The 27127-nt window shown below is 35.6% G+C and overlaps 5 protein-coding genes across 6 annotated transcripts; 2 read left to right on the plus strand and 3 right to left on the minus strand.

The window, feature by feature from the left end:
• Positions 1 to 193: 193 nt before the first annotated feature.
• Positions 194 to 7622, minus strand: LOC125201434 (ABC transporter A family member 7-like). The gene is made up of 18 exons (XM_048099538.1): positions 7444 to 7622; positions 6542 to 6923; positions 6348 to 6427; positions 6058 to 6202; positions 5808 to 5927; positions 5601 to 5725; positions 4560 to 4718; positions 3730 to 3892; positions 3512 to 3637; positions 3322 to 3405; positions 2441 to 2796; positions 2096 to 2296; positions 1887 to 1996; positions 1723 to 1807; positions 1212 to 1340; positions 1014 to 1119; positions 838 to 926; positions 194 to 741 (listed from the first exon to the last, which is right to left on the minus strand). Exons 1-18 carry the CDS (start codon positions 7519 to 7521, stop codon positions 442 to 444), a joined length of 2838 nt encoding a protein of 945 aa, XP_047955495.1. The 5' UTR covers positions 7522 to 7622; the 3' UTR covers positions 194 to 441.
• Positions 7623 to 10201: 2579 nt separating this feature from the next.
• On the plus strand, positions 10202 to 16365 carry LOC125202050 (ABC transporter A family member 2-like). The gene is made up of 16 exons (XM_048100365.1): positions 10202 to 10570; positions 11441 to 11672; positions 11778 to 11947; positions 12039 to 12224; positions 12335 to 12430; positions 12517 to 12717; positions 12880 to 13039; positions 13113 to 13339; positions 13911 to 14028; positions 14116 to 14192; positions 14591 to 14680; positions 14867 to 15010; positions 15104 to 15406; positions 15481 to 15561; positions 15634 to 15810; positions 15892 to 16365. The coding sequence occupies exons 1-16, from the start codon at positions 10202 to 10204 to the stop codon at positions 16156 to 16158; spliced, it is 2898 nt and encodes a 965-aa protein (XP_047956322.1). The 3' UTR covers positions 16159 to 16365.
• Positions 16366 to 16770: 405 nt separating this feature from the next.
• On the plus strand, positions 16771 to 18846 carry LOC125215809. The gene is made up of 6 exons (XM_048117373.1): positions 16771 to 16927; positions 17012 to 17120; positions 17405 to 17765; positions 17887 to 18340; positions 18427 to 18485; positions 18578 to 18846. The coding sequence occupies exons 1-6, from the start codon at positions 16888 to 16890 to the stop codon at positions 18614 to 18616; spliced, it is 1062 nt and encodes a 353-aa protein (XP_047973330.1). The 5' UTR covers positions 16771 to 16887; the 3' UTR covers positions 18617 to 18846.
• Positions 18847 to 18934: 88 nt separating this feature from the next.
• LOC125203530 (ubiquitin-conjugating enzyme E2 2-like) lies at positions 18935 to 21023 on the minus strand. Of its 2 annotated transcripts, none has more exons than XM_048101908.1 (6): positions 20918 to 21023; positions 20070 to 20203; positions 19957 to 19982; positions 19780 to 19869; positions 19608 to 19696; positions 18935 to 19247 (listed from the first exon to the last, which is right to left on the minus strand). In XM_048101908.1, the coding sequence occupies exons 2-6, from the start codon at positions 20192 to 20194 to the stop codon at positions 19152 to 19154; spliced, it is 426 nt and encodes a 141-aa protein (XP_047957865.1). In that variant the 5' UTR covers positions 20195 to 20203; positions 20918 to 21023; the 3' UTR covers positions 18935 to 19151. The 2 variants fall into 2 exon arrangements, with proteins under 2 accessions (XP_047957865.1, XP_047957856.1); XM_048101899.1 differs by having other exon boundaries at positions 18935 to 19293.
• Positions 21024 to 23569: 2546 nt separating this feature from the next.
• LOC125219555 (WRKY transcription factor 72A-like) lies at positions 23570 to 26506 on the minus strand. The gene is made up of 5 exons (XM_048121569.1): positions 26352 to 26506; positions 25806 to 25883; positions 25177 to 25665; positions 24989 to 25102; positions 23570 to 24688 (listed from the first exon to the last, which is right to left on the minus strand). The coding sequence occupies exons 1-5, from the start codon at positions 26439 to 26441 to the stop codon at positions 23777 to 23779; spliced, it is 1683 nt and encodes a 560-aa protein (XP_047977526.1). The 5' UTR covers positions 26442 to 26506; the 3' UTR covers positions 23570 to 23776.
• Positions 26507 to 27127: the final 621 nt, after the last annotated feature.

Genomic DNA, 27127 nt, shown 5'->3' on the forward strand with positions numbered 1-27127 from the left:
GTGACGGACATGCTTGTTTGTCAAGATTATACTATCTGAAAAGTAATAAGATTATTTAATTTTTAAATTCTGATGTTTATTTTATTTTTAATTAAATTAGAATTATAATTTCTTGCTTTTCTTAAATATTTTTTTCAGTTTTATTCATGGAGAGGAGGAAGTATCAAACATAATTAACATTACACAGTCACAATATTCCAAATCCACCATTCAAATTATAAATTACAAGGATTTTATTTAGTTTTCTAGGTAACTTACAACAAAATCACTTTTCGTGGCTAACCTGAAGATATACTATTTACATGGAGACGAATATTAATTAATTACAAATGTAAATACACACTACAAGAATCCAACAGAAAGTCGACAGTATGCCTAAAAAAATCGAAAACAGAATAAACTGTTGAAAGCTTTGAAGCAGCAATAGACAAACATCTGCTATTATGAGAGAGTGTTGAATGTTTGAGCCCCCCTTGCAACCTTTATAAAGACATCCTCTAACGTCGTATCTGCGAGGCCCCATGCTTGAACAGTGAACCTACTCTTCGCCTTCTCCACTGCCTCAAACACATCTGCTATTCTGATCTCTTGCTTTGGCAACTCGAACTTCTGTGTTCCCGAGATCTGGTATATCTTGTTAGCATTGGGGGAGAGGTTTCGTACTAGGTTCTCGACTTCTTGCTCATGATCAGGGGATGTTGTCATCGTGAACACGTAAGATCCTCCATATCTAGCTTTGAGCTGCAGTTGGAAGATAAATGGATTTGGATATGTAAAAACTAGCGTTGGATATGTAAAACTAGCAATGTAATATTTGGTGGTGGGCAGAAAAGATACCTCTTTAGGGTTTCCTACACACTGCAGGCTTCCGTCCACAAAGATTCCAAGACGATCACATAAGTGCTCAGCCTCTTCCATCGAATGCGCTGAAATATTAGAAGGTTAAAACTGGTGTTTAAAAAGAGTTTAGTGGTTCATGGGGTTGGAGACACAAGAGAGAGCAAAGCAATTACTAGTAAGAATTATAGCTCTGTTTTGTTTGGCTCGTTTGACTACGTTCCACAACATGTTTCGTGAAGCAGGATCAAGTCCCGTACTTGGTTCATCCATGTACACTACCTGTTAGAGTTTTTAGAACAATAAGCAACCAAAGTTCGCGATATCTGAATCACAATGTCATAATAGAAAGGTAGGTGAGGATATAGTTGTACTTTTGGATCTCCGATGAGTGAAATGGCAACGCTTAGCCTCCTCTTCATGCCTCCACTATATTTGCGTGCTTGTTTGTCTGCCACCCCACCATAAAATAAGTTTACACTCTTCAGAGATTCTTCGACAGCCTGTGTTGAAATATAGATGCAGTAAATAAGCAACGCTATATTCGTCATACAAAGGCTAATTCATGTTCCTTATACATCTCTTGTCATCTTGAGGAAAATCTCAGGTGACTTGCACATCTTTGATAGACAATAACAAGTAACAGCTAAAAACAATTCAACACGGCAGCTCCCAATCAGTACTCGTCACTAATCCTCTTACTATCAATGCGAATAACACAAAATGAACTTGGGGTGGCATGCGGGTGAAACATGCATGGGTACATCCTGATCTCTATTTGATGAAAAACATGCATGTATGACAACTCGATTACTGAGATATGCTTATTCCAGATGATTAGAGTCGATGTGGTTTCCTGACATTTTTTTTGAATCATAAACTTACATTTAATAAGGAGTCTCCTTTGAGATTTTTGAGCCTTCCATAGAAAAGTAGATGCTCTCTTCCCGTTAAAGTTCCCCATAGCAAGCTGCAATCAGTTTTAAAAAAAATTGGACTCCGAAATTCAACCAAATATTGAATCCAAATGATAGCAAATCAATGCTTACTCATGCTGGGGACACACACCCATGCTAGTGTATATTCTGTTCATATCAGTCAATATATCTAATCCCTGAACATATGCACTTCCAGAAGTGGGCTTTGTGAGCCCAATCATCTGCAGGAACAACAATGTCAGTAACCAAATATCTTCACAAAATCCCAAGTTAAATTGGGGGAACTAGAACTCCAACTGACTGCAATTTTGCAAACTGACCATATTAATAAATGAAGTTTTTCCTGCACCATTAGGACCGAGCATGCCAAAGCATTCCCCCTGCGACAAAGCAAGAGAAAGGTTTCTCACCGCAAATTTCTCTGGGTTTCCATCCCTGCCCGGGTAGATCTTTTTAAGATTATGGCTGATAATTGCATGAGTTGTACTTGATTCAAGTAGCAATTGTTCAACCTTCTCCCTCTGAAGTAATATCAACAAATTGAAACAGTGAAAATTCGATGAGGGAGACAAATTGCATCCAAAAATGTAATGTAATAATTGAATATCAGAACTCTTATAGCAGTGAAGATTTCTACTCTCTACAGGGACTATATATCAGTTTACCTCTTCCTCAACATCCTGTTTCTCAATCTGAACAAAAACTTTAGATCCTTGCCTTTGCAAGCTAGGTTTTCGGAAGGATGACGAGAGGTTCTTTTGGTGCCTCCAAAAGAAAAACAGGGGATCTCTTCCAGATGAAAAAACTTGATCCACATAATATGCAACACCAAGAACAATTAACCATTCCACAGCAATGATAATCATGACCTCACTCATCCCGTTTTTGCTATCACTCAAATCTTTCCATCGCATTCCATCAGTTCCCATGTAATTCCCAGCAAATGAATATTGTGAAAACTCGTATAATCCACGATAAAGGGCAAATCCTGGATATAATTCCATAGCGATTATTCCAGCTCCTGCGATATAAAGGAAGATGGATGTTGGTCTTATAAGATAAACAGATATACATACGTAATAAACAATAATACTGTGCTGAAATGCAGAAGTTGAAATATTTATCATTGACTAAATTTATTGTTCAGTTCCAGTTCTGAATTCGAAAGGCAAACTTCTGCCTAGCTTCTAACGATAGATTATAAGTCATTATAACCTTAACTTTCACAATTTAAATTCAGATATCAGCTATATGGTTCTTAAATCTTACTAATAAAGAGAAGTGCGCCTTAAAGTCTTCATAATAATGAACATATTAAGTTCTATGTAATTTGAATGAGGCAGGGATGCAAGATACTGGCTTCCTTCAATTTCCTGTAAAGACAGCATATTCTAGGAGAGCAATGAACCTATACTAGGCAGACATAATCTTTCTGAATATGCCATCTGAACAAATACATCTAATAGAGAATGTTACCAATCAGACAAAAATGCCAAAATATGATCTACAAAAATTCCCACACAAGATGCTTAATATGTTTGCTTACTTGGAAATGAAGAATCTTCAAGAAAGAACTCGAAGAGGAAGGCGCCCAAGAGCCCAGTTCCAAATACCATCATATACCCCACCACTGGCAATTATAGGTTTTAGAATGTTTGAACCAATACGAATCATATAAAACTAACAAATAAATCAATTCAAATAATGACTAAAAAAGTGCTCATTTAGTGGCAAACCTGTAGCAGTCTTCGTGTTTGAGAATACATCAGCTACAAGAAAAGCTAGAGACACTTGCAAGTTTATGTAGAGGAAATAAAATACAAACTGGATGCTGTAATCATTTAGTGTGAAGAATTTTAAACCTGCAAATCAAATATTCCAGTATTTAAAGAACTTCTACGGAATTGGTAAAGGACAAGATAATTACAAGTAGTTCAGCAGTTGAAATAACTACCTACGCCTGATCCAAATACCACAAAGCATATCATGTACATTGTAGATATTGCAAGAAAATATGCATAAGATATCATCCAGTAAGGTCCATCACCAAGCCCATGCATCTTCATCATAATTTTCAATCTGAATTGTTTCTCGTAAATCAATGATGTCAGTATAACCTGAAAATACACCCCACATATAAGAGTTATAATTGGCAACATTTGGTGCTGAACAAGTTGCCCATGTGTATAAAAAATCCGAGCCTCAGTAACTTTATTAATCAACATGAGTTCATAAATCATAGGTAATATGCCTATAGAAAAGAGACAAAAGACATAGGAACTGTAGGAGTTCTAACTTAACTCCTAACATTAAACTGTAAAATCAGATGAGCTGATTGATATGCAGAGGGACAATATTCTGAAACTTCATAAGAAGATCTTGAGTAAGACTCTTGTGGTATATAAGTTTGATTTCCGATTATCTGTATAATAATAAGTCACATCCATCCCTATGCAAATATCTGTATCTTAAATTTAGTAATGACAATAATTACCTAAGATTCAAACCAAAAAAGATAGTTCGTGATTAATTTAACATGTAGGAAAAAGTTATTTTCTAGAATCCTACATTAGAGATATGAGAAGTAGTATCTTAAGCATTTAATTTAGAAGTTAGTGTATGGAATTGAAAACTACACAAACTTTTTCCCCGAGAGAAGAAAAGAGTATATAACAACAAGAAAAACTATTGAAACTATGTAGCTACTACTAGCACATGGTTGCAACTTGAAAGGTTTAAACTTAGAATATATAGCTTTGAAAGAGAGATAACTATGTAACTTACAGGAAACAATTGAAAAATAACCCAGGTAAAGAAGAGTGGCCCAAGGAGAGAGGAGAAATCCAGCCTGAGTCTTGTTTCAGGTTTTGGCATTTCTTTTACAAACTCAAACAGCAATTTTGTAGCTGGCCCTAATAGAAATTGAAGATATGAATTTGATGCCTGCATGGAATACAGAAATGACTGAATGAGCATGATTAATCTAAAATTTCATCAAAAGAAAAACTTGATCCATATTATTTAACATTGTTGACAAAAAATAGTGTTCCACAAAAAGATGATTGGCAGGCACACATATCAACATAAAATTCGCATCTGCAAATATACAAGTGCATTTCATACAGTTGATGTAAAAGTAGTTGCTTTTTCATTGGAAATACATAAAATTCAAAATTTAAGCACGACGCAGAGATAATTATGACTGCATAGTAACAAGATTAGAGAACTGAGTGATGATCGTGTCACAGCTGTGGCTAAGATTCAAGAAGGTACACAAATAAGACTTGACCATTGAATCAAATGCAAGTCACAAGCAAGATTCATGTGATGGGACATACATATCAGGATTTAAGAAGGACAATAATATCACCATGAGATGTGGTTCCTCAGGTAGTTAAATTGGTTTAGTATAGGCATTTGCAAATCATCAGAGCTAATATAACCAGATTAACAGTGGAAATATCTCAAGCTAAATCTTCTTTTTCTTATGGTCATTTAAACTAAATTTAAATGTTAATAGTAGAAAATAATTCACCCCTCCCATCCCCTTCCTCCGCCAAATAGAAAAAACATTTTGAATATAATATGAAGGGAAACAGTGTCAACATATCAAATTAATCTATTTTGTTCTGCGGTTATTTGAGTGAAATCTTAATATTAATAGAAAGTATTTTTCCCCAACGCTCCAAAGAAAAAAAAATGGATGTAACATGAAGTGGTAATATTTCAGTAAAACATATTATAGAAATGAAGCACCTTTTTTCATTTTTTGTACGCAACTATCAATAGTAATTTAAAGCATGAGAAAAGGCAGGATTTAGATACCAAATTTACGGAACGAGCCACCCGCGTCAAAGCAATTGGCTGATTGCCTGTGTTATTCTTATATGTCGAATTGTACCATATTGTAACGTTGAATAGATTCTCATTTGAATTAACAAAATCATAGGCTGCAAAACAAAATGACAGTGAACTTGGTAATTCAAATAAAATGGCGAATTTATTGCCCAGTGTTGTGATGTAGTGACGGACCTGCTACAATCTCATTAATTTGTCGCTCTGGGTTCCCTCTACGATAACCCTTGTAAAGCTCATCATTTATCTCTGAAGAATTGTTGCGCCATAAACGCAAGGTTTGAATGCAACGTACATCTGAGTTTAATACAAAATGTTCATAGATAGATCATAAAAAAGTAAGTGAAACTACCATATCCACATAATGCTTACTGCTCTACAAATTAAATAAACAATATTGATGACATATTTTGTCCATAAAAGCTACCTTGTTGTATTGTAGTAGAACCTAATTGGAGAGGAACAGAGAATTGTGGGTTTGATGCACATTGAGGTTGAAGAAAATCGAGGGGAGTGTTGGAAAAAAATGCTGCATCAAGAAAATTGGTGTACTCAGTCCTTGATTCCGAACCCTGAAACAGCAAACTTTCATATGTAAGTCATCAATATTACTAAACCATTTGCAGTCTCAGAAATGAAGTTCTACCCTCATTGCCAGAAAAAAGAACTCAAACTTAATGTAGAAATTTGACAAATGGAAAAACAAATAAAACTAACCAAGGCAACATCAGCTATGCTGAACAGTATATCAGAGAGATCTATATTGGATGGTGTTGGGAACATGTTTTCAGCCACACCTATCAAACCACAAAAGAATTCTTCAAAATGCCCACATGATCTTGACGCACACAACAAATTGGATACTTTTACATATCTTGCAATCAGGTAGATGAAGATTGAAGAGAACTTACTTTGTCCAAATGTTCGGTTATTTCCTGTAATAAGCATAGTTGCAGGACAGGAACCTGTTCTCTTGCACGAATCATCAGGCAAGTCTTGATATGAGGTAGACTCAGTTCTCACTGCACGAAATTGTTCCTCTGGTATCTGTAATAATGGAGGCCATGCTGGTGGATGGGGGATGGGACAGGTGAACCCTTGGTCCAATGTTGAGTATTCTATCCCACATCTTCTCTCACATTGACCATTCCCATCAGTATCGACACAAGTGCAGCCACACCTGTTTGAGGGCTTGTCTAACTCGTTGTCCACCAAAGATTGGATGAGAACAAGCAACAAACAGAGGAAGAATGGGGATAGAACTAGTCGAATGTTTGTCTTGATACTTCGTTTCTGAAAAGGGGAAGTGCACAAGTGAAAAGTAGTTTAGAATACCACTGTATTGGGATTAAAACATCAAACTCCATTAGAAAAAAAATTAAAATAAATCCAAAATTTCATCCATGAACTAATGAAACTAATAACTACTATCAAATAAACGTATTACAAATATCAAACACTACGCTACCCCCATTTGAGTTGCCAAGGCCCTGCCTATGATCGTGTCTCTGTAATGTTGAAAAACTCCATGTATAAATTGGACAAAAACCGATTGCATCCACCCAGGGCCTTAATTTAAATGAATTATAGTAATTGGCAACATAGATTTTGAAATAAGTGGAACCTATGGAGCCAGCGAAATTCAATCGAAAAAAGCAGCTCAACCCCCATTATAATGAGTAATGACTGATAGTATATCTCATGCATTTAAATAATCAAATTAAAAGCAGAGAAAAGTATAACATCAACGCTCTTTAAAAGAAATCCAAGATTTGATGCAGAAACATTTCATCTGAACAGAAAGAGAACTCGCCTGAAAAGTCAAATTCTTCCTCAGCAACGCATTGGCCTGAGTCCAAAAACTCGACGGCGCATTCGGCAAATCCGCCATTTTGTCAAAATTCAGCTCGTGCAATCGAAAATTCTCTCTTTTCAGTTATTGAACATCAATTTTTAATTCGCATAATTTTGAGTTATTAGAGTTTTTGGGTTTAAGAGTCCGCCATTGTCACTCCAATTTTCACCCCTTTTATATTACAATCTCTGTGTTAACGGAAAAGATCAACTCGACCAAAATGACATAAGTACCCTTCCTATCAATTGAATTTCGCGGAATTTATTTCGCGAAAAGTAGCTCACGCGTTTTTTATCATTGTATTTTTAAATGTCTTTTTCAAAGTATTCATGCTTGTCCAGTAAGTAAAAATATTTTATAAATACATCTTTAAATGTTTTTTCCCATTGTTTAATTTAAAATGCTTAGATTAAGACATTAACAAATAACTAACATATGGAATAAAACTTTAATACGGATTGTATATGATAACTAATTTAGACATTCTAGGTAGATATTCTACTAAGCATGCCATTAATGAGTTGTGAACTTTCCTCGAAATGGAAAGAAGTTGTCGTACGAAATTTAGTTTAATAATTAAAGTCTGACGTAGTCACATACGTATAACTAACTAACCAAGTGAGTTGGGAATAAATAATTAGTTCGAAGTTGATGGTCGTTTATTTGTGTGCAACACAATTTGTATATTGTTGCTTAAGGTGAAAGGATCGATGAACAATTAGTTAATGGATAGATCCTAATTATCCTTAATCACCTCGTTTTGCTCCCACTTTGTCAAACTTCGATGTTGATTAAACCTAAATTCAACACTCACAACCTGATCACAATCTGAAGTAAATTTCTTGGAACATGTATTCGTTGGTCAACTTAATTATAAGTTGAATTTACATATTAGTCTCTTAATATTTGGTTTAATAATCTTTTCTCTTTGAGTGTATTTCGTTTGCAAGATTGTATCCCGAATTAAATACGTAATGTGTTTGGTTCATGAGATTCAATCCCAGATGGATAATCATGGGATAATTAGTCATAGTTAATTCCCTATGACTAAAATAATTTCACAACTCAATCCTAGATTATATCTTGATATTATTTTATCTAGATAACTGAACGGAAGACCACCTTTACCTATAATTATAAACACCCATTATTCCTTGTTTACGCCAGATATTAGTACACTCTTAAGGCTAAAACAGTCATTGTCAATATATCAGTTTAGGCACTATATCATAATCAACTATCCAATTAACATTTACTTAGATCAGTGACCTAGTTACTGTTGATAAAACTACATCTAGTTGACTAAAATAAAGAGTAGCTATCACGAAAGTAAACTTTTGAATTTATGACTAATTCATTTTCATTGGCCATCGAAATTTTAATTAATTACCGTTCTTCATAAGTTGAATATAAAGCTTAAATAACTTGACTTCTCAAATCTCAACCCCTCCCAGAATAATGTAACTTCATTAACTAACTTTTCACATGAACTAAATTATGCATAACGAAATTCACATGAAACTCATTAACAAATGTCACGACGTTTCCTATATATATTTTGCTTGCATAGCAAGTAGAAGTGCCATTATTTAGTTTGAATTGTATTTCGTAAGCATAGATCAAGATTCATTCAAAATATTGACTAAACTAAAAATAATGGTGTTCGATATTTTGAATGTCCGTTATACCCTTCACCTAATCTAACCGACCTCACAAAACTGAAAGTTACCTCAAATATTCTTTGGCCTGCAGCTCACTCATTCTAAATCCTAAGAATATTTTGTATTTTCTCAATAATTTAAAGTATAAAAAAGGAATTTGATCCATTGGTGATAGTAGTATAAGTATCTTACTTTTTATGCTTATGTAATGCGGAACGAATTTTAATAAAAGTTACTCCACTATAAGTAAAGTGTTTTTTGCATAGGAAAGTCTCATATTATGATTTTATGTTAGAAAAGTATAAATGATGATAGATCACATTCAATATTTTTTGTAATTAGATAAATTAAGGATAAAACATGAAAAAGTATGTCCATAAAATATTAAAAGAGATGTAAGATTGTCTAAAATAGCAAAATGTAAGATATTTAGTGGGTCGAAGAACCAATCACATGGATTGAAAGATATACTTATCAAATACTACTACCAAAGATTAGTCAATTTTGCAATGAAGTCTCCAAAAGTTCATATTGCGCCCACAATCCACAGCCACAAGAATGAGATTCAAGTTTCCAACTATTATATTTTGTAGATTATTTCTCATATCGGTATTTAGTAACATATCCTTTTCCTTGTATTACTATTCAAATCTATCAAAGAAATAATACTAATAATAATGTCAAACTGTTAATCTATTTAGGGTGAACTGTGAAGAAGACCGACCTCTTCACAATTATACTCCATGACTATTCGTTCCTCAAGATTTTGTTTTTCATTTGTTATTTTTTAGTTTTGAACTCAAGTTAACAAGAATTAAATATATAGAATAGATGCTGACATTAAAGAAGTATAGGACTTATTATTTGATGATGATGGAGCTTGAATGTAATTTCTGCGCATGTTTCCACGAAATCCTCATCGAAAAACAAAAATGAGACTAGTATTAATTAGAATATTAAAAATAAAATACGACCGAAATTTTATTGAGGGGCAAATCGGTCAACCTAACCTGCATATAAATCACACCAAAATCACCGAAATCAACTACCAAAAAATGGAAACGCAGAGAGGATTTCCACTGCTGTGGCAGCAGTACAAAGCTCTGCTCTTCAAAAATCTGTTGCTCTCATGGCGGAACAAGCGCTCCACTTTCCTCCAGCTCTTCTCATCGCTCTTCTTCATCGCTCTCATTTTCTTCATCCAGGAAGCCACCGACGCGCGCTACGCCTCCTCCTCTTCCTTCAGAAACAATGACGACCCGAAGCCGCTCGTGGCGCCGCCTATTCCACCCTGCGAGGACAAGTACTACGCTAAGATGCCCTGCTTTGACTTCGTGTGGAGTGGGAGTGACAGTTCCAGGATTCAAGAAATTGTGCGGAGGATCAGAGCGAATAACCCTGGCAGGCCCATTCCTGAAGGCAAGGTCTGTGTTTAGCCCTTTTACTGCTTTTGGTGTTATTGTTTCTCTTATTTTGCTTAGTTTTATCAATTAATTTTGTTATATGATCGGTTAAGTTGTTTTGAATTAATCTGATAAACTCATTATTTTGATTGGTTTCACTACAAATTGTTTGTGATTTATGCTTAGGGATGATAAAATGTACCAAAATACCGCTATATCACACTTATCGTACCAAAAATATATCCGAATTTTGGTATACGGGTATGGCAGTATGCATATACTGATATACCGAAAATTCTGTATATATCGTACTTTTCAGTGTATACGGTATGTCCCGAGTTATTGGTAAACCACGCTAGCAATATGTACAGATAATACACTATATGCCGAATTTTCATACGATACTAAATAATCATATAACGGTATGAAACAAGATTTTGGTAAAGACTTTTCGGTATGGTGTACGATATGACAATTTCGGTAATCTATACTGTACCGACCCCCTTAGTTAGGATGTGTTTTTTTTAGATATGTATATAGGGTATTTCGTATGGTGCAGTCTTATGAATTTGTGATCTGACAATGTGTAACTGTAGCGTATTTCACAGAGAAAGGAATCTGTGATCTCACATTGTGTAACTGTAATGTATTCCATAGAGAAGGAATTCTGTATGAGCAAAAATGAATTGTTTTTGTTTTTTAATTCCTATTTCCTTTTGTAAGTTATTTCAATCCAAACTTTATAGATCCATATGGTTAATGATGAGAGACCATGATACAGATTCTGATATTTTAATTATGCTACTATATGATAATATTAAGCCTGCAATTACTTTAGAGTTTTTTTGCATTCTGTAACTAGAAGTAAATGACTATGTATCACTCGAGCAGGTTAAAAGCTTCAGAACACCAAATGACACAGAAGATTGGCTTGCCAGCAATCCCATGCAGTGTGCTGGTGCTCTCCATTTCATGGACAGAAATGCTACTGTAATTAGCTATGGGATACAGACTAATTCTACTCCACTTGCTAAGCGAGGGAATTTTGAAGATCCAACATTTAAATTTCAAATTCCGCTTCAGCTTGCTGCAGAGCGAGAAATTGCAAGATCTCTAGTGGGAGGTATGACAACTGCTACATTCATTCACCTTATTACATCGAATATGTACACTTCTTTCCAATCTTAACCTGAAATATTTCCTAATTGTCTGACTACATATTTTTCAGATGCCAGCTTTAGTTGGGTTGTCAGTATAAAGGAATTCGCCCACCCCGCACTTGAAATATTTTCTGCTGTGCAGAATGCAGGACCTACCTTTTTCTTGGCCATTGCCATGTTTTCTTTTGTCTTCCAAATCAGTGCTTTGATAACAGAAAAAGAACTCAAACTTCGCCAGGTATTAGGTTTTGCATTTCTGGCGAATTGTATTATGAGCTTGGCAATGCTCAGTACTAATCCATTTGTGTGTGTGTTCTTTTCATCAACAGACTATGACGATGATGGGTCTTTATGATACTGCATATTGGTTATCATGGCTCACATGGGAGGGAATACTGACTCTTATTTCATCCCTTCTAACAGTACTTTTTGGGATGATGTTCCAATTTGATTTCTTTTTGAAAAACAGTTTTGCAGTTGTCTTCCTCCTATTTTACCTTTTCCAATTGAGTATGGTAGGTTTGCTCATCCCCAGCACTGTTCTCATCTGTTTCCAAGTTTTGACTCATGAAAATTGCATAAGGAGATTCTGAGTGCTAGAATTTTTTGTTGTTTTATTTGCCAGGTTGGTTTGGCATTTATGCTGTCTGCCTTTATTAGCAAGTCATCTTCATCCACAACTGTGGGCTACTTCATCTTTATCATTGGTTTCTTGACTCAGGTTTGTAACTTGGTCAGAACTTCATTTGAAAGTTACAGAAGAGATTGCGATAATCCATGATAACAGATATTTGAATTATTTTTCAGCTTGTCACAACATTTGGATTTCCTTACGGCCAGGACTTCTCAAAGACCTACCAAACAGTGTGGTCATTCTTCCCACCTAATCTCTTTGCAGCAGGTTTAAACTTGCTTTCACAGGCTACGGAAACTCCTCAAGATCCTGGTATCAGCTGGAAAGGGAGGTTGAGATGTGCAACTGGTGATGAAGAATGTGTCATAACAATCGTATGTCAAACCTTCAGCGTCTATCAATTCTATATACCCTGTCAATTATTGTTAGGACTCAGGAAAAGTTTTTACTCTTAAAATAAGTTATCAGACACTGTAATATGAAGCCATTCTTCTGCTACCACTAATTTACTTACTTAAATTTCTGTCTATGATCAGAATGATATTTACATATGGCTTGTATCAACTTCCTGTTTGTGGTTCGTTCTGGCCATCTACTTTGACAATATATTCCCGAATGTATCTGGTGTAAGAAAACCAATATTCTACTTTCTAGTTCCTGGGTACTGGACTGGGAAAGGTGGAAACAACACAGCAGGTACTCAGTATATGGTTCTTCTGTTGTTTTTTGTTTGGTTGCTAAGATGTCTGACATGCCTTTTCAATCTCAGAGGGAAGAATTTGCAGTTGTATGAGCTCAATTCCATCCTTGGAAAACATTCATCCGGATGATGAAGATGTACAAGAAGAGGAAACCATAGTGAAACAGCAAGCTGCAGGAGCCAATGTCGACTCAAGCATTGCAGTTCAAATACGTGGTCTTGTGAAAACTTATGCTGGGGCAACAAAGATTGGTTGCTGCAGGTGCAAGAGAACCTCTCCTTACCATGCCCTCAAGGTAAAGTTAATCACATGAGATGTGTCTGTTAGAGTAGTTTAATAGAATTGTTAGTGAGGAATGCCTAATCTAAGCAAGCAGTCAGACTGTAAGAGTGATAGGTTGTTCAAAGCTACTGAAATTGCTTCATTATTGAACTGTAGCTTAGGCATGGAGCTGCATGCTCATGATTTAATTCATACTGGGATACAGAATGAGTACTGAATACAGCACAACTAGATGAAGCAGAAAACTGTAGTATATTAAAGCAACTAATTTTCTGTGAAGGAAGCATTTTTAAGGGGTACCTTATCTGTTGATTGATGTATAAGTTTTCACTTGCATCCTTTCTAGAGGATGAGGAATTTGATGATATTGACATTTGACAATTTAAAAGGAAGGCATGAAAAACTTAATTTTTTATTTCTACAAGAGGATGGTTGCAATTATCATTTTATGTTGATTGGATGAAGTACAAAGCTTATAGATGTAATTTAGCTTCATTGATATACAAAGTTAGCTTAGCTATTCCTAATTCTTTTGCTTGTGGAAAAATGCATGCTGAATCAAATTGTGGATATAATACCTGCAGGGCATATGGATGAACTTCCCTAAGGATCAGCTATTTTGCCTTCTCGGACCTAATGGAGCTGGGAAAACTACTGCTATCAATTGTTTAACTGGGATTACACCAGTCACTAGTGGAGATGGTGAGAGGTGTTCCTTTGGTATTTCACTTTCGTGGCATCTCTTTTGAATGATGACTCATATAAATGTTCTTAAACATATGTTGACAGCTTTAATTTATGGGAATTCTATACGGAACTCTACTGGGATGTCGACCATCCGGAGGATGATAGGAGTCTGTCCTCAGGTTCTGCTCCTTGAAATTTCTCATGCCATCATTGACTTGTATAGTTATACTTCTGAATACTTGATAAATGAAAGCTCACATAGTAAATACTGTTATTTTGGCGTCCTTATCAATCTACTTTTAGACATTCATTTTACAAACTGTTTTGTATTTGTTTGAATTTGAATTTCAAGTGAAAATGTTTCTAAAAGTATAGATTTTCTACCATAAGCTTCAAAGAAACAGAAGCTTCAGACATCAGAAAGTGTTGTAACTATTCAGTGTGAGCTGAAATAAAGTGAACATTCCAAGATTTCATTTTTAAAAAGACTCAACTGTTTCTAGCCTGACAAGTTACTTTTTACTATGTTAATAACTGTTGTAAAAGGAAACTAACTCTTGTTATGCTGATACCACAGTTCGATGTCCTGTGGGACGCACTATCTGGTCAAGAGCACCTTTACTTGTTTGCCAGCATCAAAGGTCTGACCCCATCTTCGATTAAATCGGTAAGGACTCTTCAACCCCATACTCCTCTCCCAGTTTTACCAAACACTAGTTTTGTCAAATCTTATTCTATCCCGATATTGTTATGTTCTTGTGGTAAAAGTGGACGATAACCAATCACTATCCTGAACTAAAATAAGATGACTTCTACCTGAAAATTAACTCAAACAATTGTGCCTTTTAAACAGGTTGTAGAGAAATTATTAGGAGAAGTCAAACTTACTGAATCAGCTAAAGTCAGAGCCGGTAGCTTTAGTGGGGGAATGAGACGCCGTCTCAGTGTTGCTATTGCCCTAATTGGTGAACCGAAGTTGGTTATTATGGATGAGCCGGTGGGTTGAGAATCTTTTATTAATTCCCCAAATCTGTACTTACCCACATAAATCTCTCAAAACTAATTTGATAAAGTCATTTCGAACCGACAGACGACAGGTATGGATCCAATAACTAGGAGGCATGTCTGGGACGTCATTGAAGGGGCTAAGAGGGGACGTGCAATTATTTTAACAACTCATTCAATGGAAGAGGCAGATATCTTAGGTGATCGAATAGGAATTATGGCGAAAGGTAGACTTCGCTGCATTGGGACGTCGATTAGGTTAAAGTCGCGGTTTGGAACAGGGTTTATTGCCAATATAAGCTTTGTAGGGGATGTTAGTAGTCCTCCAGATCAGGCAGATACTCAGAATAATTCTCAGCATGTAGCTGTGAAAGAGTTCTTCGAATCTGTAAGAGTCTGATCCCACCTAGTTAAAGAGCTCTACTGAGAATAAAATTATAACTCTGTGATTTGTTATTGCAGCATTTGGATGTTACACCTAAAGAGGAGAGTAAATCGTTCTTGACCTTTGTTATCCCCCACGAAAAGGAGAAGCTATTGAAGGTAAACAACACGTTTTCCACATTAGTGATCTTCTTAGCAACTGGTGCTTAAAACTGTTTTCCCAATATCCAGAACTTCTTCACTGAGCTCCAGGAAAGAGAGAAAGAGTTCGGCATAGCTGACATCCAACTCGGGCTAACAACTCTCGAAGAAGTATTTCTGAATATAGCAAAACAGGCAGAGCTGGAAACTGCTGCGGCTGAGGGCACCTTTGCCACTCTCATGCTAAATACCGGGGTGTCTCTTCAAGTACGTATTAGCACGCTACTCTCCACATCTTACACACAATGTGTACAGTTAGTTAATGACACAGTCCTTCGAAATGTGCAGGTTCCAATTGGAGCAAGGTTTATCGGTATTCCAGGAACAGAATCGGCAGAAAGTCCTAGGGGTATAATGGTACAAGTGTACTGGCAGCAAGATGATTCTGGATCACTCTGCATCTCTGGTTACTCTCAGGAGATGCCTATACCGTCTCACGTGGAGCTGCAAACTGGCTCTTCCACGTCTCACATGAATACTTCTAGAAGACGAAAGAAAATTCATGGAATCGTGATCGATCCTTCACAGATTACAGAGTCAGATTTGCGCTCTTGACTCATTAAAATGCCAGTGTTTTGTTGGTTACTATGAACTTATCATCTCTTGCAAATTTATGTAAATAGACATTGTTTTCTTGCTTGGTTAGTAAAAGATAGAGAGAGAGAGAACAACATTATCAGTATACATGTATATAATTGTGAGAAATGTAACATACACGCAACATTTCTTTAACAACGGTATATGACTTTGCACTTTTTCTTACTGTTCTTCTAATTACAAAAAAAATCCTAATATAAAGCATTTTTCGATAGCTTCTATATTCAAGAAAATAAAATTATTAAGGATTGGTATATTCTGGAAAAAAAGATGAAAATTCAAACCTCATTTCAATATTGATAGTCTTAAGTTTTTAATAATTGAAAATATTCTTAATTTAACGTTATATTTTTAGAAGTACTCTATCTAAGATTCAAAGGAATTTTAGATAAAGTCCAATTATACCAAGAAATCAGCTGGCAATTGTCAAAAAAATCTCCCATTGTTTGAATAAATATGATAAAAAAAAATAATTATTCGAAATTTGAAATTCAAAAATGCATGGGCCCTCAAGAAGCCGTTTCTTCTATCATTCGCTTTTTCTCTTATTTTATGATTTTGATTTTCCTTGAAAATTAGAGCGAGCCTCTCTTTTTCCCGCTCATCAACTCAATATAAGAAACCTCTCATTTCTTCAACTTCTCCATCTTGATCTTCATCAATCTTCATCACTTTTATTCACAAGAAATGTCTGCTGTTATGGAGGATTCCGCTGCCAAAGACCAAGGTTTGCCTTTTCCCCCTTCCCTTAACAATTTGATTTCCAAGAATTTCGTAATTTTCTTAATTTTGCGCTTTATTTCGAGAGCAGGAAAATCGACCTCGAGGCTTCTCCGGTATCCGCTCCGATCTGCTACGAGATCCAAGGAGGAGAAACCGCCGCTCGCCGACTCCACAAACTCCCACTCTGCCACTAAAAGGTGCGCCTGCCTCTATGTTATCAGATCATGTCCTCATCAATTTATCTTCTTTATAGTAATTGTTTCTGTTTTATACTGTCACAATTTACGAGAATTTAAGGAATATAAGATGAATTCAATAGTTTACTTTGAAAACAGTAGAATATTGATTTGAGATTAAAATTCTGCATTGATTATTGTTAGCAATCGAACGATCTCCCACTCTTCATGTTCTCTGTTCATCATATCTATGAATTCCGGTTCTTAATTTGCGTGATTCGTATATTATGGCTGTCAATTTTCAGGGGAAGGCTTGCCTCAAGTGTGACTAAGAGTGTGAGTGTTCTTGATCTCTCGGGCAAGGAGAAGTCTGCCAAGCCTCCTAGACGTCTCTCTGTTCCCTCCAAGTCCAACGCCACCCCTGCTTCCAAGTCTTTTGGCAGTAGTATCGCGCCTATTTCTGAGGCGAGATCAAAGAGGGCTGCTGTTAACCAAGGAAAGAGCGACACACCTCTATCTTATGCTTCGAAACCATCCAATCGGAAGAAGTTCAGCGTGCTAGCATCAGCATCTTACTGGCTGACTCATATTAAGCACTCTGAAACTGCTGGCAAGCACTCCATCTCTCTTGGCTTCTTCAAGCTTGCTTTGGAGGCTGGATGTGAGGTATAAATTCTTATCAATCAGTATGGATTCCTATTTGGAATGGCCTAAAGTTGGGAGGTAATTTAGATTATTGATGTTGCTTATCAGATATGCTTATTGCCTAGATGTGTGCTGTGTGCAGCCTATGCAGAAGATGAGCGATGAGCTGAAGTCATATGTGCGCAAACATGAACTTTCTGGACTTGAAGAATCTGTCAAAGAACTGATTGAGGGCTATAAGATTTCTGACAACTATGAGCCCTCAGACGCATCTATAGCTGGTTCTCAAGCATCTGCAGACCCTAACCAGTCGTCCGAAGATGATGCTCGTAGCTCCTCATCTTCTATCACTGATGCTGAGAAGGTGAAGCCAAAGTCACTGGCCACAGCTTCGGGAGAGATTAAACAAGCCAAGCAATCTAAAGATGAGCCTGTGAAGAAAACCAGAAGGTCAGTGTCCAAGATTCCTGCAGTCTCGAAGCCTGCTTCTGAAGCCAGGGGACGTAGCATTCAAAGGAAACCTTCAAAACCGGGCAAGCAAGATTCTGCCAAAGGCGATGACAAGGTGAAGAAGCAGGGGAAGAAGCCCCCAAAAGGTAGTGATGGTGATTGTGATATTTCTAGATAATGGTTGTTTTGTTAATAATGTTAATATCCTCACGGTTTCGCTATTTCACGGCAGCTGTGGAGCCAGTAAACTCTCAGCCAGATGAAGCTCTTCAAGAAGACAAAGAAAACATGGTGAGTTATTTCTTTTCTTGCTAAAGTTTGTTTATGTATGAAGCCAAGTTTTGAACCCTAAAACACAAAGTTGCAATGTTTCTTCTTTATAGGCTGTATCACAGACAGAGGAAGTGGCTTCAGCAGTTTAGAGAATATACTTATCACTGAAAGTGTTTGGTTTGGATTTTCAAATTTGGAAGTTCTTCTGATTGTATAGTGCTACAGAATTTATGAAATCTGGTGTGGTGTGTGAAGTTTGTAATTTTTGAACCCTTGCTGCTCTGGATTGGCTGTGATTTTTGCCTTTATTTCTATATCACATACACTCTTGTAGTAATAATTTTTTTACAGTCGATATCATTCTGGTATTTGATAGTCACATTGATGTTTTGTTTTTAATTTTACTTCAATGAGTTATCTTGATCTTGTATGCGACTAAAAAACTTAAAAATATTGTTTACAATCTCTAAAAAAAATACTCAATTTCAATTGAATTTGGATATAGCATGGAGTATGAATATACATTATTTAAATTGTGAGTAATAAAAAGGTTTTAATAAGAAAGCATAATGTATGATATCTAACAGCTTCATGGATGAGGACTGAAGCATAAGTGACAGGATCCAACTTTAGCAGCACAGCAATTCATTTCTACATCGAAGCAGATTCGAGTAGGACTAGGACTCAACTGCATGTATCAGTCAGCAGTCCAGCTTTGCTCCACAATTTCCCTGACCTTGCGATTATATTCTCGCTTATTCTCACTGAACATCCGAGCAGCTTCAGAGTTTGCAGGAGAATTCGGATTTGGGTCAGACAGCAATGACTGTAATGGAAAAGTTTCTTCATAAAAACTTCATAGCTTGTTGATAGAGGTGACAATCAAATATTTCATGATCAATTAACAAAATTCTCAAATGCAATGCTCTTATTCACGGATAAATAAGCCAAAAACACGGAGGATATATAAAAGGAGAGGAAAGTTAGGAAGGCAAATTATAGCAAGTAACCATCTATCCATGAAGGGAAAATGCAGCAATTTAAGCAATACATAATGTAAAAACATGTTTGGTTTACATAGCACCTCAAAATTTCAGTAAATCAAATTACTGTAGTAGTTTAAGAGGAGTAGCATTTTACCTGGATAGATGTAAGTATAGCAGCAACATCATATATAGGACTCCACTGATTTTGCAGGATGTCCAAACATATACTTCCATCCGCATAAACTAATTAAAATGTCAAATCTGAAACACTGAGCTAGAATAAGCAAATGAAACCAACAAATTCGAATCATTAGCCATTGTCTTACTGTTTGGATGGAACATTCGAGAAACAAACCGAACAGTTGGTGGCTTGTTTGGATAGTCTTCTATGAATTGAAGAGTCATTCTAAATGCACCTGTCACATTTAAAGTACATTCCTTCAAGTTTTCCAGAGTCACGAACATGAACAAAATGCTAGTTCGCATATGAAAGCACGACTCACCTCCATCCCAAGGTGTATCATCTGGACTGCAATTCACATGCATAAAAAGGGAGTATATAAATCAACATACTATGATATAACTCAATGAAGAAACATGTGTACAATGTACGCACCCAAATATAACCGCATTCCAGAGCATAATATTATTCTCTTGTGGCGCGCCACTGATACCCGCAGGTGGGTCCTGCTGCAACCCCTTGAAGTCCCTCATCAGTCTCTGCCTGGCTGCAGTTGACATCTCAACTACCTAATCACCGTAACGGCAAACCTTAATAATAGATCATTTACTAACACAAACTAGTTTTCCAAAAGTGACCAAGATAGCAAAAGATTTCATCTCATAGTCCATTTCTTGGATTTCAACTGCAATACAAACTCAATTTGCAAACAAACAGTTCATATCAGCATGTTTAAGAAATTCCCATTTCTCCAAATACACAATTCCACATAATATAAATAATTCCACATAGTTTAGCTACACAGAATTGCAATCAAGCAGTTCAGCTCAGCATGTTTAACTATGAATTCTCATTTCCAAATAACCAATTCTACACAGAATTAACAATTTTAATTAAATAATCAGGTAAGGGAGTGTTTGGTTTGCAAGATTGTATCCAGGAATAAATTTGTAGTGTGTTTAGTTCAACAGATTCACATGACTCAATCAAAGATGCATAATCATGAGATAATTAGTCATAGCTAACCCCTTATAACTAAAATAATCTCACAACTCAATCCTAGATTATATCTTGGTACTATTTTATCTTTGAAACCGAACACCTAAAAGTATTATTGAAATTACTCCAAAACCGATCAGTCGATCAACCAGAGTAACAAAAACCAACATAAGAAAGCCCTAATTGACATACTTAATCAGCCACACTTCCTAAGAGTACTGTACTTAATTAGTTTATTGATTGAAGTAAGTGTAGTCATAATATAACCAAAAGAATAAATTTACCTTCTCAGAGGAGTCCTCTTGCAGAAGAAGGGGATGGAAACTGGAAAGAAAGTCTGTAGTGAAGAGAAGAGACAAAATTCCATTAAATCAGATAATGTCAGCATGTCAGCATGTGTATGCGTGCTCTTGGCGTTATCCCTTGGAATATATACGCACATACTGTAGCGCATACATTTAGATATTTTTTCCTAAAATATCATTTTTATAATGCTACCAGGTGAGCATTCGCACTTCAGATTATTTTTGGCACAATTCGAAAATCCAAAATTTTATGAAAAAGAATCCTAATTTTTATGAATTATCTTAAAATTCGAATCTGAAAATCCAAATCTCAAATTCTGAAAATCTGAAATCACATAAAAATGTAGTAGTACTACTATAAAAATACAAAATGCAATACTAAAAATCCAAAAATTTGAAAATCCAATATCAAATCGAAAAATCTAATTAGAATTGTTCAACACAAAAGTTTTATAGTATTTGTTAGATTTATAAATACATTTTGGGTTACTTCAAATTTTAAAATATAAAATCTGATTCGAACATCCAAAATTCTTTAAAACTCCTACCTGAATTGAAAATTTTTAAAAATCCAAACCGAATTTTTGGATTTTAGATATTTTGTTTACCCATAATACTTCTTTTTTATTCACTTGAAAGTGATCGGCCCATACTGATGCATATTGCCGTAATAAGTTTTTATTTGTAAATTTGGACTCGATCCATCCTAATTCAATTGTTAAGTGGGCTTAACATAATAATAATAAATAAATAAAAAAAAAAACACAATATCATTCACTCCATCTCCTATTATGCATCCTACATGACTCGGTAGTCGGTATGAGTTAATATAAAGATAAATAAATGGAAAAATTTATGAAATGTGGATTATATTTTATACTCCCTCCGTCCCATAGAAATAGATTATTTGGGATCGGCACGAGTTTTAATGTGTAATTGGTAAAATATGAGAGAAAGAGAAAAAAGTAGTTGAATTTGTGTAGTGGATTGTGGGGCCCATAAATGATAAAAGAAAAAGAAGGAGAAAAAGGTTTCCATAAATGGATATGGACTATTATTATGGAACGGACGGAAAAGAAAATATGGTCTATTTCTATGGGACAGAGGGAGTAATTAAGTTAATTTAATAATAATGAAATAGTGAAATGATTTAATAGAATTTAAAGTTCATTTATCAAAAAAATGAAATGAGACATCAGATAGAAGGCATCCCAAGATAAAAAAAAGTGAAAGGCCGAAAAGTGAGACATATAATGATGGACGAATAAAGTATTTTATCGATACTTCATAATGAATTAGGGTTAAAATGAAAGAAAAACGAGTGTTAAAAAAAATGAAATGAGACATCTAATAGAAGGCATCCCAAGATAAAAAAAAAAAGTGAAAGGCCGAAAAGTGAGACATATAATGATGGACGAATAAAGTATTTTATCGACACTTCATAATGAATTAGGGTCAAAATGAAAGAAAAACGAGTGTTCAGAGACCACCTAGAGGTTCTCTGATATCAACTCAGCGGTCCGTTGAGAATGTGCGGTGATCTCCAAAAACCCTAATTCAAGCCATTTCCTACTTTTTTTTAACTACAATTATTACCAAATCAGAGAATGATAAATTTATAAAGTGAGCATGCAATTTAGACCTAAATATACTCCCTCCGTCCGCCACTAGATGTCACACTTTGAGTTGGCACAAATTTTAAGAAATATAATGGAAAGTGAGTTAAAAATGTTAGTGGATGTGAATCATACTTTTATATACTTCCTCCGTCTACAATTTAAAGAACTCTTTTGCCATTTTGGTTTGTCCACGATTTATAGAATCATTTACTTTATTCCACTTTTAGTACCCGGATCACACATCCCACCAACTTTTTACACTCATAATCCAATATAAAACTAATACTTTAAATGGGTCACATATTTCACTCACTTTCTCCCTTTACTTTTCTTAACAAAGTCAAATAATTTCTTACCACCCGTGCTGAGTCAAAATGACTATTTAAATGGTGGATGGAGGGAGTATTAGTTTTATAATAAAATATGAGTGAGAATGAGTTAGAGAAATGTGGAGTCCATTACCAAAAATAGTACAGTAAAATATAAGTGTGACAAGTATTGGTAGACGGACTAATGACATTTAATAATGGACATAGGGAATTTTTTTTTTCTATTTCTAATAATTCTTATTGATAAACCCCTAAAATAAATATTTTCATGATAATTTATATATAAAAATTTCACCAATTTTTCGATTTTCTTTTATACGTGCGAATGCTAGTTGATTGAAAAATGAACTACTAGTTAAGTAACTTAATAATTAATATTGATTGCGAGCCCTAGGGATAATACATTTTACCGACTTCTCATCTATGTGGTATCCTTGTTGACGGTATATATATTATTCAACTAACGTATAGATATATAATCTTCCAACTTGTAGATATTTATAACACGACTTACATAATAAATTATCAAAGGCTCACATCAACACTTGTTTTTGTTTACTTCGATGGTATACGCATATTCATTTCAATTCACACAGAAAAGTAGAGGTGAGAAAAGGAGAAGTCAAAAAACGAACATATATCAAATTTCATAAACAGTTTTTCTAATAAAAAAAGAAAGTCAGTGAAGAAAAAATGAAGCTGGTAATAGTTATTCAACTGTATATCACCAGCAGTCACCATCTATATCCACAATTTTCTTCACCTTACATCATTCATTCACAAAAAAATGAGAAAAAAAGACTAATTCCATGCACAATTTGCATCATGATCAAACTCCACCGTCCAAAATGAACAAAAATATCATCTAAAATTCGAAAAATGACATCAAACTATACGTGATCCCGGTTGTCAGCCGGTGAGTTAGACTTGCTTTTATTCGAGCTCGAAAATGGAAAAGGAGGCGAAAGAAGCGCCAAACTAGGCTGTTGAGAGCTCGTTGAGGACGAAGACTTGTTCATGAAACTCGGTGCACATTTGTTCGCATTTGAAGTTGGCGGAAAGCTAGATAGAATGGGGAAAGCACTTGATTTTTCGACTGCGTTATGGTTGGTGGCGCCACCACCTGAGCCGCCAATAATGGAGGTTAGAGCGGCGGCTAGGACATTTTGGAAACTAGGGTCTGATGTTATTGCTTTTGTTGCAGCTGCAATGGTGTCTGGCCCTAAATGCTGTTGATTAGGGTTAGGGTTTGATTGAGTTTTTTGCAAGTAGGATTGGTATAAGGTTTCATAGGGTTGTGATCCGAAGCTTAGAGAAGGTACATTTTGGTTTCTGTTGAAGGATTGTTGGCCATGTGTTAGCAAAGAGTTGTTGTAAGAAATTGGGAGAGGGTTGGATTCTAGAGAGCTGAAGTTTAGGTTTGTGGTCGAGTATCTCGGAACGAAGCTTCCGCTGCCTAGGCGGTTTAGATGGGATGAGGACGAGGATGAGGAGGAGGTGAGATCGAGAGTGATGGTTGGATATGAAGGTGAGGATGAGATTGATGGATTTGGGAGGTAGAAGGCCGGTTTCGCTCTTGAATTGTCGGAGAGGTAGAAGTTTAGGCCATGGAGGTTCGCGGTGGTGGTGGAGGAGGAGGAAGAGCTCGGCCCGGTTCCTGAGGTTGAGGAACCGGACATGAGCATTGAGGCTGCGGCGGAAGTGGTGGAGGCCATGGCGGTAGCCGAGGCCGGGAGTGGATGGTTGTGTGCGCCTTCGTATGTTGTGGTCAGGATCGACATATCCTCCGCGCATCTTTGTACCTTTGATGTGGAAAATTAATAGATTTTTAACACTCGTAATAACGGTATATATTGAGTTTAAATGTCATTAAATAGTACTCCCTCCGTCCCACAAAAGATGTCACACTTGTGGGACGACACAAGATTTTAGGAGGTTTTGTTTTGTGTGTTAAATGGAGAGAGAAAATATAATTTTTATATTCATGTGAGAGAGAACTTTTTCCAAAAAGAGAAATGTGACATCTTTTGTGGGACAAACTAAAAAGGAATGTGTGACATCTTTTGTGGGACGGAGGGAGTATTATTAAAATCGATGTATACCTGTTTTCTAACAGGGCAGGATGGTGCGACAGTGCAACGATAGTATGCACGAGGGCATGGATTCCCCTTGGAAATCTTTTGTCCATACTTCCTCCATTGACAACCATCATTCATCTAAAAAAACAAAATCATTCAAATATCCATATTTACAAAACTAATTCCACTAACACAAAATCTAATAGTCTTACCGTTGGTGTGTCACATCTAACTCGGACAGAAACCCTAGCTCGTTTAGTAGGGTTTTGTAGTGAAATCTCATCTTCTCCTCCGCCATCTCTCCCATTCTTGACGCCTTTATTCGGCCATGTCTCTCCGGCTTCTTCCTTCACTTCTTCTATGCTATTCTCGGGAGTCAAATTAATAGTCACCGGAGACTTTTCAGGCAAGTCGAATTTGCAATCAAGCCCTAGCGACAGTCCTTGTTTATCATCTCGAATTTTAGGCGCTTCGCCTTTTTTGTCAGTGGAGCTCATTCCTAAGCTGAGATCAATGAGTTCATGATCAGCTGTGAGATCATGATAGCTTTGCTTATGAGATTTTGCTGCCTCCACATCTTTGTATTGCATTTGTAGGGTTCGGTAATCCTTGAGAATTCGATCTAAATGCGTCTTAAGCCGTTGATTTTCTTCCATCACTTCATCCATTTCTGCTTTGGCTGATCCAAGTTGATCATGCAACTGCAATTAATTAATTGCATAATTAATAAGTAAGCTCAATATATATGTTTTTTCAATACTCTACACAATTTGTCACTAAAATTGTTTTCAAATGTAATAAAAGCATAATTAGGTGAATTAATTATTATGTTCATATATACCTGTTCCTTTTTGGCAGATGAAGATGATCTGGACTCAGACTCAGGTGATGGTCTTTCCATGTTTGTTACAACCAAACCCTGTCAATAATTTACCAAATTTTCACCAAAATTTTCACAAAATAGAGCTAAAAAATCATAAATAACTTCACTCAAATCTTATATTCTAATCACTGTAGTGGTCTAACAAAGAGAGCCAACTTGCTGTCCCTCTAAATAATTAACAACTTGCATCTGTATTAGCTTATTACATGGTCAATGCTTTTGATGAGCTGCTGAATGATATAATTACATAACTTCGCCTCCGATCATCCACATGAATCAGATTTTTGGGGAGACACATTTTTGTACATATGAATTTGAGATTGAAAATTTTGAAACTTTTTTCTCATGTTTGAAAGTTGCATAAAAGATCACAAGAAAGTAGCATGATATTCATTATATATTGATATTCATCTTGAAATAAAATAAAAATACTTATGTATATAAGTTAAAAGACAACAATACTAAATTAACTCTCAATTATCCAGAATTAACAAAAATTATTACCTGATGAAGATCGAACACCTTGACACAACTTTCTTCATCAGAAGATTTGCTCTCCTCTTCGAGGCCAGATTTGTGCAAGGAAATATCCATAGTATCTCTCTCTCTCTAATAAATTTTTTTTCTTCTCTTCTCTTTGTGTGATCTGAAAGAGCAAAGTCTTCCTGTTATAAAGTAATGCAGCAGTATTTGACTTTCATAAACTAATTCAAAATAAATGGCTTCATCCATTTCCAGCACACTCAAACAAAATGTCAATGGCCCAATTGCACTCTACATTTTAGTTATACCTATAAAATAATGAATTTATATCCATACGTTCACTGTCATACTCATAAATACAAACGAAAACAGTACTTGAAGAATTCAACTTCAACGTTTAAGTCTTTAAGGCAACATGTATGTACATACGTCTATAGATATAGGGCTCCTAATTAATTAGCCGTATAATTAATAAGTCTCGCGTCAACGTTCAATTAGGCTTTATATATATAATTACCTCATCTCTCGTTCAAATATTATGGCTATTAATTAGTTAATTGAGTTATAAAGTAGTGAAATGATATTCTACGTGTAACTTATGTAAGCATCACGTTTGTTAATAGTTGATGGAGTGATTTCAAAATATTTTGACACGGTATTCAAGTATAGACCGTTCATCAAATGTGTTACTTAAAATGGGATGAAGCATTAATTTTTGATTGGCTGAAATTATGGTGAATTGCAATATTCACACGTTCAAACGGGCCACCGGTCAAAGTTGTCCCACCACAGTTGAT

The sequence above is a fragment of the Salvia hispanica genome, chromosome 1 (assembly GCF_023119035.1).
Source record: "Salvia hispanica cultivar TCC Black 2014 chromosome 1, UniMelb_Shisp_WGS_1.0, whole genome shotgun sequence".
NCBI lineage: Eukaryota > Viridiplantae > Streptophyta > Magnoliopsida > Lamiales > Lamiaceae > Salvia > Salvia hispanica.

Excerpts from the sequence above, each read along its gene's own strand:
- LOC125202050 (XM_048100365.1), top strand. The coding sequence starts at position 10,202 with ATGGAAACGCAGAGAGGATTTCCACTGCTGTGGCAGCAGTACAAAGCT. Across the intron at positions 12,225-12,334 it reads ACCTTTTCCAATTGAGTATG|GTTGGTTTGGCATTTATGCT; the intron begins GTAGGTTTGCTC and ends TTTATTTGCCAG. Across the intron at positions 12,431-12,516 it reads TCATTGGTTTCTTGACTCAG|CTTGTCACAACATTTGGATT; the intron begins GTTTGTAACTTG and ends ATTATTTTTCAG.
- LOC125215809 (XM_048117373.1), top strand. The coding sequence starts at position 16,888 with ATGTCTGCTGTTATGGAGGATTCCGCTGCCAAAGACCAAG. Across the intron at positions 17,121-17,404 it reads TCCCACTCTGCCACTAAAAG|GGGAAGGCTTGCCTCAAGTG; the intron begins GTGCGCCTGCCT and ends GTCAATTTTCAG. Across the intron at positions 18,341-18,426 it reads GGGGAAGAAGCCCCCAAAAG|CTGTGGAGCCAGTAAACTCT; the intron begins GTAGTGATGGTG and ends ATTTCACGGCAG.
- LOC125203530 (XM_048101899.1), bottom strand. The coding sequence starts at position 20,194 with ATGTCAACTGCAGCCAGGCAGAGACTGATGAGGGACTTCAAGGGGTTG. Across the intron at positions 19,983-20,069 it reads TGGAATGCGGTTATATTTGG|TCCAGATGATACACCTTGGG; the intron begins GTGCGTACATTG and ends TGTGAATTGCAG. Across the intron at positions 19,294-19,607 it reads CTATACTTACATCTATCCAG|TCATTGCTGTCTGACCCAAA; the intron begins GTAAAATGCTAC and ends TTTCCATTACAG.
- LOC125219555 (XM_048121569.1), bottom strand. The coding sequence starts at position 26,441 with ATGGATATTTCCTTGCACAAATCTGGCCTCGAAGAGGAGAGCAAATCT. Across the intron at positions 25,666-25,805 it reads CATCTGCCAAAAAGGAACAG|TTGCATGATCAACTTGGATC; the intron begins GTATATATGAAC and ends AATTAATTGCAG. Across the intron at positions 24,689-24,988 it reads CCTGCCCTGTTAGAAAACAG|GTACAAAGATGCGCGGAGGA; the intron begins GTATACATCGAT and ends TCCACATCAAAG.
- LOC125201434 (XM_048099538.1), bottom strand. The coding sequence starts at position 7,521 with ATGGCGGATTTGCCGAATGCGCCGTCGAGTTTTTGGACTCAGGCCAAT. Across the intron at positions 3,638-3,729 it reads GGTATTTGGATCAGGCGTAG|GTTTAAAATTCTTCACACTA; the intron begins GTAGTTATTTCA and ends TTTGATTTGCAG. Across the intron at positions 742-837 it reads GTGTAGGAAACCCTAAAGAG|CTCAAAGCTAGATATGGAGG; the intron begins GTATCTTTTCTG and ends TTCCAACTGCAG.